The sequence below is a fragment of the Pseudophryne corroboree genome, chromosome 8, assembly GCF_028390025.1.
Source record: "Pseudophryne corroboree isolate aPseCor3 chromosome 8, aPseCor3.hap2, whole genome shotgun sequence".
Lineage (NCBI taxonomy): Eukaryota > Metazoa > Chordata > Amphibia > Anura > Myobatrachidae > Pseudophryne > Pseudophryne corroboree.
Genome location: NC_086451.1, coordinates 49,277,562 through 49,295,155, shown reverse-complemented (window position 1 = coordinate 49,295,155; position 17,594 = coordinate 49,277,562). Strand labels below are relative to the sequence as shown.

Sequence of the window (17,594 nt, the reverse complement as noted above, 5' to 3'; positions counted from 1 at the left end):
TGGCCGTTCCCATCGATTTACAATCAGTGTGAAGACTTCTGGATGAAGTCCCCACTCTCCCGGGTGGAGGTCGTGCCTGCTGAGAAAGTCTGCTTCCCAGTTGTCCACTCCCGGAATGAACACTGCTAACAGTGCTAGTACGTGATTTTCCGCCCATCGGAGAATCCTTGTGGCTTCTGCCATTGCCATCCTGCTTCTTGTGCCGCCCTGTCGATTTACATGGGCGACTGCCGTGATGTTGTCTGACTGGATCAGTACCGGCTGGTGTAGAAGCAGGGATTTTGCCTGACTTAGGGCATTGTAAATGGCCCTTAGTTCCAGAATATTTATGTGTAGGGAAGTCTCCTGACTCGACCATAGTCCTTGGAAGTTTCTTCCCTGTGTGACTGCCCCCCAGCCTCGAAGGCTGGCATCCGTGGTCACCAGGACCCAGTCCTGCTGTGGTATAGAGAAAGTGAAGAGAACGAATATGGTGCCAATGGCAAAAGCAGCTACCCCTTTGCACCAATGGTATTCCCTTATACCGATATGTAATGGTGAAAAAGATAGAGTAGGTGCAATAGGGTGCGCTAAATGCGTAAAATACACATAAAGAATAAACTTATATCTTATGTGCTCACATAAAAAGTAATACTTCCCTAAATACTACCTATATGCATATGTTCTTGAATTCGTTTCACATGTAAAAAAAGGAATAAACAGCATATAGTGTAGTATATTTGATTAGGGCAAGATTTAATACAATGAATAATATCATAAGAATAAAACATGCAAAACACACATAAAAATGCAGATCTGGATTGATAAAAGTATTTTTCTCCCAAATGGAGGGTAATAAAGGTGGAGGATTACCAGATGAGAGTATTAAGTGGGCGTATCAGATATGACCTTAGGGTAACTGGCTCCGGAACCGGGTTCCCACGTCCATGTTACAATCGTCTGGATTAGCCTTTCACCTGTTGAGGGTTTAGTCAAAACTTCACTCTCCTGCTGCTACGCGTTTCGGGAATCTCCCTTCATCAGGCAGTGAGGGTGAAGTGAACAGGATATCCTATTTATACCTAAAATCATCATTACTTCCGGTTCAGAGGTCATATCTTGACAATAATGAATAAACCTTAGATAGTGCCTAAATTGCACATAAATACTACAAATAAACATGTATACAGGATGGTGAGTCTCATGAAAACAGAACTCTGAGTACTTTTTTTAAAATAATCATCACTAAAATTACGTCGTGATTACCGGAAGTGACGTTCATGTGACTTCCGGTCCCGGCAGGGATAAATGGTACGTAATATCTCCTAGCCAGTCTTTTACACTTTTTAATTAGTAATAAATCCCCATCTCCTCAGTCTGTATAACGTTCTTGAGAGGAGAGACATAGTCATATTTAAACAGAACGTTCGGCGCTTCTCCCGGTGGAACGCCCTTGGAACGCATGAGGGTTTCCGGTGACGTACTTCCGGTCATCCATTAACCGGGGTTTCCAACATCTTCCGATGGAACGCACTTGGAGCGCGACCCAGTCCTGTATGCCGAATCTGCGGCCCTCTAGAAGATGAGCACTCTGCAGCCACCAAAACAGAGATACCCTGGTTCTTGGAGACAGGGTTATTAGGCGATGCATCTGAAGATGCGATCCGGACCATTTGTCCAACAGGTCCCACTGAAAGATTCTGGCATGGAACCTGCCGAAAGGAATTGCTTCGTAAGAAGCCACCATCTTTCCCAGGACCCGCGTGCAGTGATGCACCGATACCTGTTTTGGTTTCAGGAGGTCTCTGACTAGAGATGACAGCTCTTTGGCTTTCTCCTCCGGGAGAAACACTTTTCTCTGGACTGTATCCAGAATCATACCCAGGAACAGTAGACGTGTCGTCGGAACCAGCTGTGATTTTGGAATATTCAGAATCCAACCGTGCTGGTGTAGCACCTCCTGAGATAGACAACTGCTCCTTGGACCTCGCCTTTATTAGGAGATCGTCCAAGTACGGGATAATTAAAACTCCCTTCTTTCGAAGGAGTATCATCATTTCCGCCATTACCTTGGTAAACACCCTCGGTGCCGTGGACAGTCCAAACGGCAGCGTCTGGAATTGGTAATGGCAATCCTGTGCCACAAATCTGAGGTACTCCTGGTGAGGATAGTAAATGGGGACATGCAGGTAAGCATCCTTGATGTCCAGGGATACCATGTAATCCCCCTCGTCCAGGCTTGCAATAACCGCCCTGAGCGATTCCATCTTGAACTTGAATTTTTTTATGTATGTGTTCAAGGATTTCAAATTTAAAATGGGTCTCACCGAACCATCCGGTTTCGGTACCACAAACAGTGTGGAATAGTAACCCCGTCCTTGTTGAAGTAGGGGCACCTTGATTATCACCTGCTGGGAATACAGCTTGTGAATTGCCGCTAGCACAGCCTCCCTGTCTGAAGGAGTAATCGGCAAGGCAGATTTTAGGAACCGGTGGGGTGGAGACGCCTCGAATTCCAGTTTGTACCCTTGAGATACTATTTGCAGGATCCAGGGATCCACCTGTGAGCGAGCCCACTGATCGCTGAAATCTTTGAGGCGTCCCCCCACCGTACCTGGCTCCGCCTGTGGAGCCCCACCATCATGCGGCGGACTTTGAAGAAGCGGGGGAGGACTTTTGCTCCTGGGAACCTGCTGTTTGTTGCAGCCTTTTTCCCCTACCTCTGCCTCTGGACAGAAAGGACCCGCCTTTTCCACGCCTGTTTTTCTGAGTCCGAAAGGACTGTACCTGATAAAACGGCGCCTTTTTAGGCTGTGAGGGAACATGGGGTAAAAATGCTGACTTCCCAGCAGTTGCTGTGGAAACTAGGTCCGAGAGACCATCCCCAAATAACTCCTCACCCTTATAAGGCAAAACTTCCATGTGCCTTTTCGAATCTGCATCCCCTGTCCACTGGCGAGTCCATAAGCCTCTCCTAGCAGAAATGGACAATGCACTTATTTTAGATGCCAGCCGGCAGATTTCCCTCTGTGCATCTCTCATGTATAAGACTGAGTCTTTTATATGCTCTATGGTTAGCAGAATAGTGTCCCTGTCTAGGGTGTCAATATTTTCTGACAGGGAATCTGACCACGCAGCGGCAGCACTGCACATCCATGCTGACGCAATAGCTGGTCTAAGTATAATGCCTGAGTGTGTATATACAGACTTCAGGATCGCCTCCTGCTTTCTATCAGCAGGTTCCTTGAGGGCGGCCGTATCCGGAGACGGTAGTGCCACCTTTTTAGACAAACGTGTGAGCGCTTTATCCACCCTAGGGGGTGTCTCCCAACGTGACCTATCCTCTGGCGGGAAAGGGAACGCCATTAATAACTTCTTAGAGATTACCAATCTTTTATCAGGGAAAGCCCACGCTTCTTCACACACTTCATTTAATTCTTCTGAAGGGGGAAAAACTACGGGCAGTTTTTTCTCCCCAAACATAATACCCTTTTTAGTGGTACCTGGGTTTATATCAGAAATTTGTAACACCTCTTTCATTGCCTCAATCATGCAACGAATGGCCTTAGTGGACATTAGACTAGACTCATCGTCGTCGACACTGGTGTCAGTATCCGTGTCGACATCCGCGTCTGCCATCTGAGGTAGCGGGCGTTTTAGAGCCCCCGATGGCCTTTGAGACGCCTGGACAGGCACGAGCTGAGAAGCCGGCTGTCCCGCATTTGGCATGTCGTCAAATTTTTTGTGTAAGGAGTCGACACGTGCACGCAATTCCTTCCATAAGTCCATCCACTCAGGTGTCTGCCCTGCAGGGGGTGACATCACTTCTATAGGCATCTGCTCCGCCTCCACATCATTATCCTCATCAAACATGTCGACACAGACGTACCGACACACCGCACACACACAGGGAATGCTCTAACAGAGGACAGGACCCACAAAAGCCCTTTGGGGGGAGACAGAGTGAGAGTATGCCAGCACACACCAGAGCGCTATATAATGCAGGGACTAACTGAATTATGTCCCCTATAGCTGCTGTTATATATACTGCGCCTAAATTTAGTGCCCCCCCTCTCTTTTTTACCCTTTTCTGTAGTGTAGACTGCAGGGGAGAGCCAGGGAGCTTCCTTCCAGCGGAGCTGTGAAGAGAAAATGGCGCCAGTGTGCTGAGAGAGAAAGCTCCGCCCCTTTTTCGCGGACTTTTCTCCCGCTTTTTTATGGATTCTGGCAGGGGTAATTATCACATATATAGCCTCTGGGGCTATATATTGTGATATATTTGCCAGCCAAGGTGTTTTTATTGCTGCTCAGGGCGCCCCCCCCCAGCGCCCTGCACCCTCAGTGACCGGAGTGTGAAGTGTGTATGAGGAGCAATGGCGCACAGCTGCAGTGCTGTGCGCTACCTTGGTGAAGACTGATGTCTTCTGCCGCCGATTTTCCGGACCTCTTCTTGCTTCTGGCTCTGTAAGGGGGACGGCGGCGCGGCTCCGGGACCGAACACCAAGGCCAGTTCCATGCGGTCGATCCCTCTGGAGCTAATGGTGTCCAGTAGCCTAAGAAGCCCAAGCTAGCTGCAAGCAGGTAGGTTCGCTTCTTCTCCCCTTAGTCCCTCGCTGCAGTGAGCCTGTTGCCAGCAGGTCTCACTGTAAAATAAAAAACCTAATTATATACTTTCTTTTAGAAGCTCAGGAGAGCCCCTAGTGTGCATCCAACCTCGGCCGGGCACAAAATCTAACTGAGGCTTGGAGGAGGGTCACAGTGGGAGGAGCCAGTGCACACCAGGTGACCTAAAAGCTTTCTTTAGTTGTGCCCAGTCTCCTGCGGAGCCGCTATTCCCCATGGTCCTTTCGGAGTTCCCAGCATCCACTAGGACGTCAGAGAAATACCATTCTGGTTTCTAGTATGGCAGGGGGTCCTGGGGCCACAGCTGTTAGGTTGGCCCAGAACGGTTATCAGGTGCAGAGTGAGTTGGGTCATACCTGGATGTAGGGTATATGGCAGGTCTGGTCCAGGTATTGTAGCTGGCTGAGATCAGCAAGCCAGGTAGGTATCCAGTCTTTAGGTCGACACTCGTTAGGCTGCTGAGTTGCAGTGAATAAAAACCTGCTGCCGTCACCACACCTGCTGGGCGTAGTTCTTACAAGTGTCACACTAGATGTAAGAGGAAATACTCTATAGAGACTTGCACCTAGCTATCTATCTACCTGTGACCCAGCACTATATTCTGCTCGTGTTACTATCCAATACGGAGATGGAATATACCCGGGACCAGGGGCCTAATGTCCATAATGAGTAACAATGACTTCTGCCTCCTGATTAGCTGCAGATGGAAATAACTGGTAATCTCCTTTGGCTTTGTCGTGTGTTCTGCAGACTTTGAGGGAGATGTATCAAAGCTTGGAGAGGGTTAAAGTAGCAGCCAATCAGCTCCTGTCATTTTATAGTGTTTGAAAAAAAGAGCTGTATCTCTCTCCAAGCGTTGGTACATCTCCTCCTATGTCTGGCTTCCTGACCAGCTCCCAGTTCCACCATGTGCTAATACTGAGACCGTGTTCTCTGTAACGCACCCAATAACTGGGAGATCACAGACACCTCACTACTGACACATTGTCACTATACTGTTACTGTTTAATATAAAAAGAACCATGCCCCGGCTTCCAGCATTGCTGGTTTATATTACATGATGGTTCCTGGAATAGAGAAGTCAGAGTAATAGACACGTCAGCAATTCCTCTTTACCTGAGGCAGGATGATTATCTTGCTAGACTTTGCTAAATTATAATATAATAAGTTGGCGACTAAAACAAGATGGATTTTCTCAAGAGTATAAAAGTTGTTGATTATATTTTTTGCTGATCTCTTAGGGGAACATTTCCGACGCGTTTCATGTTATTCGTCTAGTGACAGCAGAGATGGTGAGGAATGAGCCAGACACTGATGGACAGAAAGGCGTCCTAATCACCACAGCCAGCATCGCTGCCTATGACGCACCGGTCAGGTGTTTACTGGAATATTATATATTGTGTAATCCGTATGTATTATTTACACTGTGTTTAGGATACATTCCCCGTGCAGTAATTGAGGGTCTGAGTCACATGTACAGGGGGAGCAATTCCAGCAATCAGTGATCCATGCAAATATCCACCTTATTCAGAGACCACTACATGTCTGTAACCTTATGTAACCTTACCCGCCCCCAGCCCCCCGCTTGTGACAGCTGCCATCAGCACCGCCCCTTTTCAGTAAGTGTGTCACACACATCCCCTGTAACCTGAGTATGACATAACCCATTCATTATTACCATACACAGCGCCGGAGATATTCTGCATATCCAGATCTCTATTCTGGGGTGTTGTTAGGAGACCCCCATTCTCTTCAGGCTGCCATTTAAGGTACCTATTGGTGCAATCCATAATCTGTATTCCATCTTATCCCCCCACATTCAGACCCTCGCCCAATCCTGCTGCTTCCACCTCCGTATTATCTCCAGTATCAGCTCATTTCTTACATTAAAGATAATAAATCCCCTCATTCACCATCCCCATATCTCTCCCCTGGATTACTGTAATCACCTTACACTCCCACCCACTTATCTCTGCCAATGACCCCTCCACTGCTTCCCCCGATCAGCTCTTGCCACTGGCATCTTCAGGATTTCTCCCCCTTTGTGTCCTCTCCTCCCGCAGAAAGTCAGCTGTAGCTGCTGTAGTAGAGCTCTCTCCTCCCCTTCTATTATCTAGTATATTAGTAACGAGATGTGCTAGTCTGTAACCATGTTACATGTATAACCCCTATGGACATTGCTGTGCAGCTCTGACGTGCTATATAAGTAACCTGCCTACTGGCTCCCAGGCCTCAGATACATCCCCTCTTACCCCTGATAACATACATACAGGTACAGCACAGGGGGCAGTAAGGGTTATACTCACCCTCCTAACGGCTGAGGATTGCGCTGTGTATGCATCAGTGATGCCCAACATAAACCTTACATAAAATAACGACACGGAGACGTGAATTTGGCAGAAACTGTTAGCAATTTATTTAAATGAGCTTTAAACGTTAAATAAAAGAGAAATTAAGTTTACGCCATACATTAATTTTAAAGCCATAAACCTAGCTGAGCAGAAAACATGCGTGGCCAGCTATGCAACCCTTGCGCCTATCACCCAGGCGATCTGCCAAAAAGAAAAAAAAAATCATGGTAATTCCATGTAAACGAGCTTCAGGCCAATCGAAGCAACATATAGATACAATAGGATAGGTAAAACAAATAAAGGGGGGGGGGGTCACACAAGTAAACTCGGTCAGAGGTAAAACTTAAAACCTGCTGAGGGACATATAATTGAAATCCAATTAGCCAAATCAAGTATAATTAAGCCGAATTAAGTCCGTCAGTCCAGGTAAAAAATTGTTAAATCCCTCTAAACTCCCACTGCCAACAGTGGCGAGTAGCTAATCCCCGAGTAGGGAGGACAGGGGGAGACGTACAAGACAGCGCAACACGCAACAAACAGCGCAACAATTCCTGCATGCGCCTAAACGCTGCTAAGCCCTGCCATCTAAACTCGCCAGAGCATAGCCAATCACGCCTAACCGCCTCTCGCCTAGCATACTTAGTGGGGTATTCAATTAGTACTGTTTTTTTCGACCAGTCGAAAGAACTGCACTTTTCACCCATTTTTAGGTCGAATTTACATTCGCCCTATTCACTGGCACTGGCGAAAACCACTTGTTTCGGGGAATCCACCGCCGATACACATGTTTTGGCAAATTCGCAGGTGTTTTCGTTAATTTTTGGCGCAATTTTCGCCAGTGCCGACTTCAACAAAAAAAAGTGAAATGGCATGGGCGAAAAGGATTGAAAAACGAGTGAAAAGCCCGCAACTGAATGCCCTGTGTCGAATTAGTGCCATTTTTTTGACTGGTCAAAAAAAGGCACGTAATTGAATACCCCCCTTAGCAGCACGCTTCCATTCCCTGACCGCGCTAGTAGCAGAGCCATCATCCTCTGAATCCCCAGTTAGCATACCGACAGTCGGGATCCCGGCCGTCACAATACAGACACGAAGATCCCAACGGGGGCACCATGCCACTGCCGGTATACCGGCGAGGTAGGTGATTCCCCCTCTATGAGTGTCCATGACACCCATAGAGAGAGAATAAAACCTGTGGTGAGCGTAACTCGCCACCGAGCCCGCATGGGGCTAAGTTGCGCTCGCCCCCCCTGCTGGCATTCCACCGCTAGGGATGCCGATGTCAGCATAATGACATTCGTAATCCCCACGCACGCAGCATATATACATACATACATACATACACACAGCATACCTACACACATAGAATGCATACACACATACATTCATACATACAACACATACAGCATACATACAAACACACATACGCATACATACACAAAACACACATACATACATACATACATACATACATACATACATAGACAGCATTCCTACAAACACACATAACATGTTTATATACACATAGCATACATACACATAACACACATCATACATAGCATACATACATAGCATACCTACACACACCCATAATGCATACATACATACATACATACACCCAGCATGCATACATACACACAGCATGTATACATTCATACATACAAACAGCATACCCACACACAGACACCATACATACATACATACATACATACATAGCATACCTACATACATACACACATAGCATACACACATACACACACAGCATTCCTACACACACATACAGCATACATACATACATACATACATACATACACAGCATACCTACACACACACACATCATACCTACAAAACATACACATACAAAATTAACTAAAACAGGAAGAGGAGGAGGAGAGTCACTGCTGGAGTCCATGTGAGCTGATCTGCTGCTGCACATGCTCAGTAGCTCCCGGCCTCAGCTGTGTGGGTGTAATGTATCCAATGCAGAGAGCTCTGCCTATCAGAGCTCTCTGTGAGGAGCAGCCAGGCAGGCACTCTGATTGTGACTGCGGGTGGCCCCGGCCGCTGCAGAGATGTAGACAAAGCTGCTGTCTCTATCTCTGAAAGACAAAATTGGTCCATCATGGTGGGCCCCGAAGAGGCGAGGGGGCCCAAGGTAACATATCCTCTGGCCCCCCCTTAATCTGGCTCTGCCTCACCTGAAGTCTTGGTCTGACCAGTCACCAACGCCTCTACCGAGGAAACAGCTTCATCTTCTCTCAGCTCTTCACCAAACTCTGAAAAAGGAGTTAAAGCCGCCCCCGAAGATGAAGCTACTGAGGTGGGCAAAAGGGGAGGAGAAACCATAGCGGGCGCCCTAGTATACTCTACTGTTGCAGGTGCGCTCATACCCAGTTGGACAACAGCCGCTCCCATGTCCTGACATGCCTGCAAAAACTGCTGCATCGCCGGTCTGGACGGGACGGAAATAAGACCCCAGCCCTGAACCATGGTTAAGGGCCCTGCAGAATCAGGGGCCATAGCCACTACAAGGGGAGCAAAAGCCAAAGCTATAAATGACATCGCCGATGCGAAAACGCCCGTATGACGGAGGAGGGGGGCCCAGAGCATATTTTTGAGCCTGAGCCCAACACTCTCAAGTTCTGTCACTGCACCTTGACCGTTTTCTTGGTGCGTCAAGGCCTGAGGTTTACTCAGATGACCGATGCTAACACAGGTGGTACAATGATCAGAACAGCAGCAGATCAGAGAAGCCATCAGGCAATGTCTATTTGTATAAGACGCCTCCTGAATCAGGCTCTGGTAGATTCCTTGCACATGGCATGTATGCTATGCAGAGCACGGGTTAGAGTGCTCCCCCTAACTCCCCTCACCCCGGGACATAGCGCCCTCCGGATGGGACAGCCTGACAGTTCCCGAAAAGCGGGACTATCCTATCCAAAGCAGGACGGCTGTGGGGTATGCAAAGGATTCCCCCAGTGCTACACATAAGATGGCCACTGGCCAGTAGGAGCAGTGGGCCTGATTCAGATGTGGATGGAGGAACTATATCTGCTGCTTATACAAAAGCAGCAGTGGTAGCGCTAATATGGTAATACAGCAGGATGCGTCATGCCTCCTGCGTGCATTACTGATCCGAGCTGCTTCCTAGGAGGCAGTATCAGATCTTCTGCAACACTATCGGCCGGCTGAGTGACCCAAGGAGTCGCGCAAGTCAGCCACCGCATCTACTATGAAGGAGCCATGAAATCTACAACCTCAGGCGGATAATCCTGGCCTAGTCCCTCCCTAAAAACAGCGGCGACACAAATCCATTTTGAGAAACAGGCTGTTGCCACCCCACCCCACCCTCAAGCGGAATCAGACTGTCAATCACTGATAATCTAACACCGTAGTATGACCAATGTCATGGACCTGTACTGCACATGTGTAGCAATGCCCAGTGTACTAGCGCAGTCACTGGACCTGCTACTATGTGCTCTGTTCTTCCTTTCCTGGGTCGGGCTGGGATCAAGAGGGATCCTGGTGCCGTCCTATGGGGAAGGATCCGGCAGTGGAACCAGGCATCGCTGGGGACCTGGGCCGTGTCTGGTCCAGTCCCCATCTGCCCAACTGGCTGCAGAGTTCAGCAGCGGCCATGGAGGCGTTGGTGAATAACCTCTTCCGCTCCACGTGTGTAATGGCGGCGTACCTGCATCGAGTGGCGGCGGCGGCGAGTCAATCCTGGCTCGCTACATCATAGCCCCGCCTCCTAACACTGGCTTATATCAGCCAGCATCGGGCACGGGTGAGCTGTATGTTGGCCGGGAGGGAGCAGTGAAGAGCTCCCGAAGATTGAAGATAGAAGACGCAGGGGAAGGCGCCGGAAGTCCTGGAGGGTGGTGGCAGTTGGGAAAGAGTTGTTACCTACCGCCGCCAGCCGGGTGAAGACCAAAGATCCGACGCTTGTCGGTGAAGACGTCGGAAGCCCTGGGACGGCGGTGTGCGACAGAAAATAGCTTTTACTGGCCACCACTGCTGAGGTGAAGACTCCAGGAAGCCCGGAGGTGGTGGGAACCATCCCGCCTCTGTCGAAGACCACGCGGAGGACGGGTCCGGACCAAGCTTGGTCCAGCCACAGCGCTTAGGATGGATAAATCCAGATGTTCCCACCCTAGACCACCAGAGTTTGAGACTAGGCCCGTGAGCATAGCAGGCACTAGGCCTGGGTCGCATTAGGTGCGCACTTGGACCGGTGGACATAAAGGGGCATAAGGCCCAATAGAATGGCACAATAAGTGGGCACTAGGCCCGAGGAGCAGTGTGGGCAGTAAGCCCAATAGACTTGCACATTAGGCGGGCACTAGGCCCGTGGATTGAAGATTTAGCTCTCAACAGAAGCAATAGGTCTGGGCCCCGTGGTCATCAGGCACCAAGCTCAGGTAGGTGGGCAATAGGCCCAAAACATGTGGATCATATTAAGTAGGCGGGCAACAGGCGCATGGCAGCAAAGTCCCCCAGATACACAATAATAGGCTGAGGCACAGTGGGCGGTAAGCCCAAAGCTATTGTGTGGATGACAAGGTTGGTATCAAGGGCACAAGGCCTAGTAGTCTTACATTGTGCGATTAACCGCAGGTGTGGTAAATCAGCACTAGGCCGTAGTATCTCTTCATCCTGCGCTAGACTGCAGGTTGGATAAATCGGCGCTAGTCTACAAATGTGGTAAGTCAACGCTAAGCTGTGTTATCTTTTCATCCGGCGCTAGGCCGCAGGTTGGATAAGTCGACGCTAAGCCGTAGATGTGGATAAGACGTCGAAGCCCTGGGACAGTAGTGTGCGATGGAAAAGAGCTTTTATTGGCCACCACTGCCCAGGTGAAGACTCCAGGAAGCCCGGAGGTGGTAGGAGACATCCCGCCTCCGGCGAAAAACCACGCGTTGGGTGGGTCTGGACCAAGCTTCATCCAGCCACAGCCATTAGGCTGAGTAAATCCAGACGGTCCACCCAAGACCAACAGGGTTCGGGCACTAGGCCCGTGGACATAGTAGGCACAAGGCCTGTGATTCAGTACGCGGGCACTAGGCCCGGGTGACATAAAGGGGCATTAGGCCCAATAGAATGGCACAATAGGCGAGTACTAGGCCCGGTGAGCAGTGTGGGCAGAAGGCCCAATAGAGCTGCACACTACGTGGACACTAGGCCCGTGGATAGAATCTTCAGCCCCTAACGGCAGCAATAGGTCGGGGTCCCGTGATCATTAGGCCCAAAGCTATTGTAAGAGGCTCAGGTAGGTGAGCAATAGGCCCAAAGCATTTGGATCATTTCAGGTAGGCGTGTAACAGACCCATGGCAGCAAAGTCCCACAGATAAGCAACAATTGGCCAGGGCACAGTGGGCGGTAAGCCCAAAGCTACTATGTGGACGACAAGGTTTGTATAGAAAAGGGCACAATGCCCAGTAGTCTTACATTGTGCGATTAACCGCAGGTGTGGTAAGTCGGCACTAGGCCGTAGTATCTCTTGATCCTGCGCTAGGCCGCAGATTGGATAAGTCGGCGCTAGGCTACAGGTGTTGTAAGTTGGCACTAAGCTGTGATATCGCTTTATCCGGTGCTAGGCCGCAGGATGGATAAGTCGGCGCAACGCCGCAGATGTGGTGAAAACGTCGAAGTCCTGGGACAGTGGTGTGCGATGTAAAATAGCTTTTACTGGCCACCACTGCCCAGGTGAAGACTCCAAGAAGGCCGGAGGTGGTGGGAGCAATACCAAGTGGTGGGCGGGTACTGGGCCAAGCTTGGTCCAGCCACAGCCCTTAGGATGGGTAAATCCAGACTGTCCCACCCTAGACCACCATGGTTCGGGCACTAGGCCCGTGGGCATAGCAGGCACTAGGCCTGGGAATCATTAGGCAGGCACTAGGCCCGGGCAATATAAAAGGGGCATTAGGCCCAATAGAATGGCACAATAGGCGAGCACTAGGCCCGGTGAGCAGTGTGGGCAGTAGGCCCAAAGTAGAGTGGAGGAGGTGGTATGGAATCTAGAGAAGGTGGTAATTTAGATCTTCCTCTTACCGTATTCAGGAGATCCAACACTCAATCTGCGCTGGGATGCACTCTCTGCGGCACAGGGGACAGCTGGAATGTGTTGCAAACCACTGTGAGATGCAGCTTGGATGGTACTTGTGGCTGCAGGGCAGGGTAGACACTCGCTCCCCATCTTGGTACTGCATCAGACAGATGGCACATGACTGTGTCGCTTCATCCCCAGCAATGATGGTAGATTGGAAAAATCTGATCCTTAGCTGCAGGGCCTGGACATTCTGCCTGTGCATCTCTTCCACCACAGCTGGCCTGTTCTGTTCGATGATCTCTTCCAAAATGGCCGGGATATTCTGCTCATTGTCAGCTCCCTCAGCGGCTGTCCTCATCTGCATGACGATCTCGTGCACCATGTCCGAGAGATTCTGCCTATTCTCCGCTGGCTGCTGAGACGTTGGCTGTAGATGACTTGGACCTGGGAGAGGATCTGGACTTGGTCCGTCTGTTGGTGCCATCTCAGGAGCAGGAAGAGGAGAACGGCTTCGGTGTCTCTGCTCCCTCTGAGGTCTCTGCAGATGTTCCTGGGTGTCCTGACGAGCTCTCCTTTCACCTCCTCGGCGCTCAGACCGCAGTCTCTCCTCAAATACGGTCTGGGTTGAATCATCTGAAAAGATATATCTTATATAGTAGCCATAACAATTACCTATCGATAACATGTACCAATCAATTGCCGATCAATAACGTGAGTTACAGTAAACATTTTGGTATATCATTGATAGTGTTACACTGTAAGAGACTGTCAGAATAAGAGTTGTTTCATTTATTATAGTTATTTTTGCAAGTGAAATTTCCATTAAGAGCAATATTACAGCATTAAGCAAGAAAGCAACCAATAAGGAGCCGCTCTCATTGGGAGAATGGATCTCTAGGTGATCCAGTAAGAAAAGACACAGAATAATGCAGGTAGAACAGAAGGCCTGAGGGGAGCTGCACTAAACAGAAGCGATATAGGGAGACAAGAAAAGCGACAAGAGGGGAAATGAGAGGTAAAAAGGAGGAGGGGGAGAAAGAAGAGAGTGTTGGTAGGGGTGCAGGCAGGAAGGAAGGAGGAAGGGGGATTGCTGGCATGACAAATCATTAAGTCAGGCATTCCCAACCACGGTCCTCAAGGCACACCAACAGTGCAGGTTTTAGTGATATCCAGGCTGCAGCACAGGTGAATTAATTAGTGGCTCAGTTATTTTGATTTAACCATCTGTGCTGCAGCCTGGATATCACTAAAACCTGCACTGTTGGTGTGCCTTGAGGACCGTGGTTGGGAATGCCTGCATTAAGTGATAAAATATCAGATCTAAGCAGGGGATATAGTGGAGGAGGCCTCGTTGTGACAAATATAAGGTGCCCATATATATGCAAACTGGCTGGGGTGCTCAGGCAGGACGCTAGAAATGTATTCCAGGTGTAGATTTTCCAAATAGGGTTGAGTAGAGCAGAGAAGGGAGGCAGCGCTGGATGTTTCTAATGAGCAGCAGCAGTACAATTAGCTGCATTTAGCTGCATGAGTGAGTACTGCTGTGTGTGTCTGCAGTGGAGTAGGGAATGGTAATACCAGTGAGTGTGACATTCAGACGATCAGTCGCTGACCAGAACCCTGTGATTCTCGGACAGATCCACCATAAGTATCCCAAGGAGCCCCTATAATATCTATGAGTGGTCGGAGGGGGAATAAATGAGAAGGCACCAGAGGAACGAGAGCGGCTCAGAGTGGAGATTGGGCTAGATGTGAGGGTGCATTAGTGGGGGTAGAATAGGTGGGAGTAGGGTAATAAAGAGATGGGAATAAGGGTGTGAGGGGTGTGGGAGAGTCTGGTCTAGCCTGTAAGGAACATAAGTGAGTAGCAGAACGGGAAAATCATCTAAAAATACTGAACTAGTCTATAAATGAAAACATGCTGAGGACTGAGCTCTAATGGTTCAGGTCAGTGTTTCTTATACTTGGTCCTCAGCACCCCTAACAGGCCATGTTTTCCAGACCTCCTGTGTCTCCCTAGACTGTGTCAGTCAGGAATGAATGTGCTGGAAGTTTTGAAATGTGACAGATATAGCGAGTGATGAGCCCACCTGTGCCCCAGCTAGGGGGTCTGCAGCACGTGACCTGTCAGCGGTCCTGAGGGCTGAGTATGAGAAACCCCTTACAACATACAATGACTTGGTGATTTTGTGAACTCGGAGACACCATGTTACTTTGGGCCAAGCTGGCCGTGTCCATCTCTGTTCAGCTGCTGGACCCAGAGCTCAGCTGTCAGCTCCTATTTCTCCCTCTGCATTAGTTCCCCATCACTGCGTCCCTCCTCGCTAGTCTGCACCATGACCTGCTTTGTTCCCTGCACCAGTGCACCCTCAGGCCTATATAAGCAGAAGCACCTCACACCCACAATTCATCCGGGCATGTCCTCTATCTCACCCTGCACCTTCTCATGGCTGCTGGTGACATCTCACCCAACCCTGGACCCCGTACACTCCCCACTATCTGCTCACACTCCTCTTTCCACCCCAAAACTTTCCATCCAGCCCATGCATGTAATCCCTCCAACCTGACCAACGTATCTCCCATACTCTGTAAAGTACATAAACCATAGACCTCAGATTCACATTACAGTTTCCAGATCGTAGACTGTTGGTTGGTAAAATTACAAATATATTGAGATAGTTTGTGAGGGGGGCTCTGAGATTTCGGCTGCCTAGGGGCCTCCACAGGGTTTAATGCGGCACCACTCGCACCCGTCCATGATCTTCTTATTTCACTATCTATCACACCCCATTGCCAGTTCATTTAGGCACTCGGAGCACATTGCATTGTTATCAGACTGCGTCACCCCCCTATTGGTCCAGCAGCTGAATAGAGATGGCAGCTCAATAGATCCTAAATCAGCCTTGTGTTACGTGTGATCCCAAATCCTCAGCACCGGTGTTATTACTGAACAGTACCCATAAGGGTCGGATGGTTTATGTATATATAAAAAGTGTGTGGCAGGGCATAGAGATAATGTGCAGCATGGTCAGATCACATGCGCCCGCACCACCCCACTGTGTCCCCCAGTGTGTGACAAGGAGATACGCTCTGCAGATGAGGATAATATAATACTGAAAAAAAATACTTTTTAAGTTATATTAGTAAAAAATTTTTTAAGGAAAACACTGTTATGAATGGTTTTAGAGAGAAACATCATCAGTTAAGTGGTTAAAGATTCCCCAATCCACCAATCTGCCCCCATACATTACAGATATTGTTCAGTGATTGCAGATCATTTTCAGCAAATACAGATCTGCTGAATCTGGAAAGTCTCATCATGTTACTAGTAACTGTCTGCAAATCTGCTGATTGTTACCATACACTAGCAATCTACAGCTTTAATTGATCTGTGAAAATCAACATATTTAAAAACCTGATTTACCAATCACTGGTCAGAATCTGCGATCTGTGATCCCCATATATTGTGGATTTTGTTTACACAATGATCTGCAAAATGGCAAATTGCCCTAATTTATTGCTGATGTATGGGGGCCACATCTCCAGCTGCCACCCGCATGCTACCCAGGGTAACATAGCATGGGGGGATATTTATCGGTGCTTGGGGAGAGATAAAGTAGCAGCCAATCAGGTGCTAACTGTCATCATTCAAACCCAGCCTGTAACATAGCTGATTGGCTGGTGCTTTATCTGTATCCACTATATCACTTTAAGGATAAGGCTTAGTATATCTCCCCCTCTGACTGTAACATGTTAGGAGCTGATTGGTTGGTATATTGGGGTCTATGTATGAAGCCTGGGATAAAGTGGATGAGATAAAGTACCAGCCAATCAGCTCCTAACTGCCATGCTATAGGCTGTGTGTTGAAAAATGACAGGAACTGGTTGGTTGGTAATTTATCTCCTTTCACGTTATCTCTCTCCAAGTCTTAGTACATAGACCTTTTTATCTCTCCCCAAGCTTTCAGGAATCTCCCACATAGTATAAGACAGGACATATAGCTAATGTGCAGCTAACTCCAACTACCACCCGCATGCCACACAGGCTGAGAGGACATAGCGGAGATTTATCACAGCTTGGAGAAAGGTAATGTGGGGAGAGATAAAGTACCAGCCAGTCAGCTCCTGTTATTTTAATGACAGTTGGAAGCTGATCACTTAGTACTTCATTTCTATCCAATCTTTGATAAATCTGCTCCTTAGATTGAAATCACTGCCCCAAAATCTCACTTACCATGATCTCCGTGACGGCTCCACCTCCTCTGATCCTCCAGGAGCCGTCTCAGCTCCGTTCTCCGGCTCATCTCCAGATGTCCAATAAATCCACCAAATAGAAAAAAATAAAATAAAAAAAATGTTCAGGAAAACCACAGATTTTATTGTGCTCTGAACAACAAGATAAACGCTGGAAGTATAACACTAGCTGCCAAAGCACACTAGCTCGCTCTTCCAAGGCAAGACTATAGTATCAGCCACCAGAGCTTCAACTGTCAACTGCCACTGATGTGGCTGTGCACTGGGCTCATATACCTGTCCATATACAAAAATGGCCGACTGCTCGCATCACTGCAGTCAGTCAGCCATATTTCTT

General features: G+C 48.6%; 2 protein-coding genes across 6 annotated transcripts in view; one reads left to right on the top strand and one right to left on the bottom strand.

Moving 5' to 3' along the window:
• LOC134948397 (uncharacterized) overlaps positions 1 to 17,594 on the top strand; it is a 245,576-nt gene that overhangs the window by 163,798 nt on the left and 64,184 nt on the right. For all 5 annotated transcript variants that reach the window (XM_063936340.1, XM_063936338.1, XM_063936339.1 and 2 more), the window contains one exon: positions 5,844 to 5,977. The gene's annotated coding sequence lies outside the window, so the exon portion shown is untranslated. The remainder of the gene's footprint in view (positions 1 to 5,843; positions 5,978 to 17,594) is intronic.
• LOC134948399 (E3 ubiquitin-protein ligase RNF12-like) lies at positions 7,003 to 17,486 on the bottom strand. Its single transcript, XM_063936344.1, has 2 exons — positions 17,238 to 17,486; positions 7,003 to 13,636 (listed from the first exon to the last, which is right to left on the bottom strand). The coding sequence occupies exons 1-2, from the start codon at positions 17,305 to 17,307 to the stop codon at positions 13,011 to 13,013; spliced, it is 696 nt and encodes a 231-aa protein (XP_063792414.1). The 5' UTR covers positions 17,308 to 17,486; the 3' UTR covers positions 7,003 to 13,010.

What these genes read in the sequence shown, in the direction of transcription:
- LOC134948399 (XM_063936344.1), bottom strand. Translation starts at nt 17,307, where the DNA reads ATGAGCCGGAGAACGGAGCTGAGACGGCTCCTGGAGGATCAGAGGAGG. An exon ending in GAGCCGTCACGGAGATCATG is followed by an intron (nt 13,637 to 17,237) that starts GTAAGTGAGATT and finishes ATATCTTTTCAG; the next exon opens with ATGATTCAACCCAGACCGTA.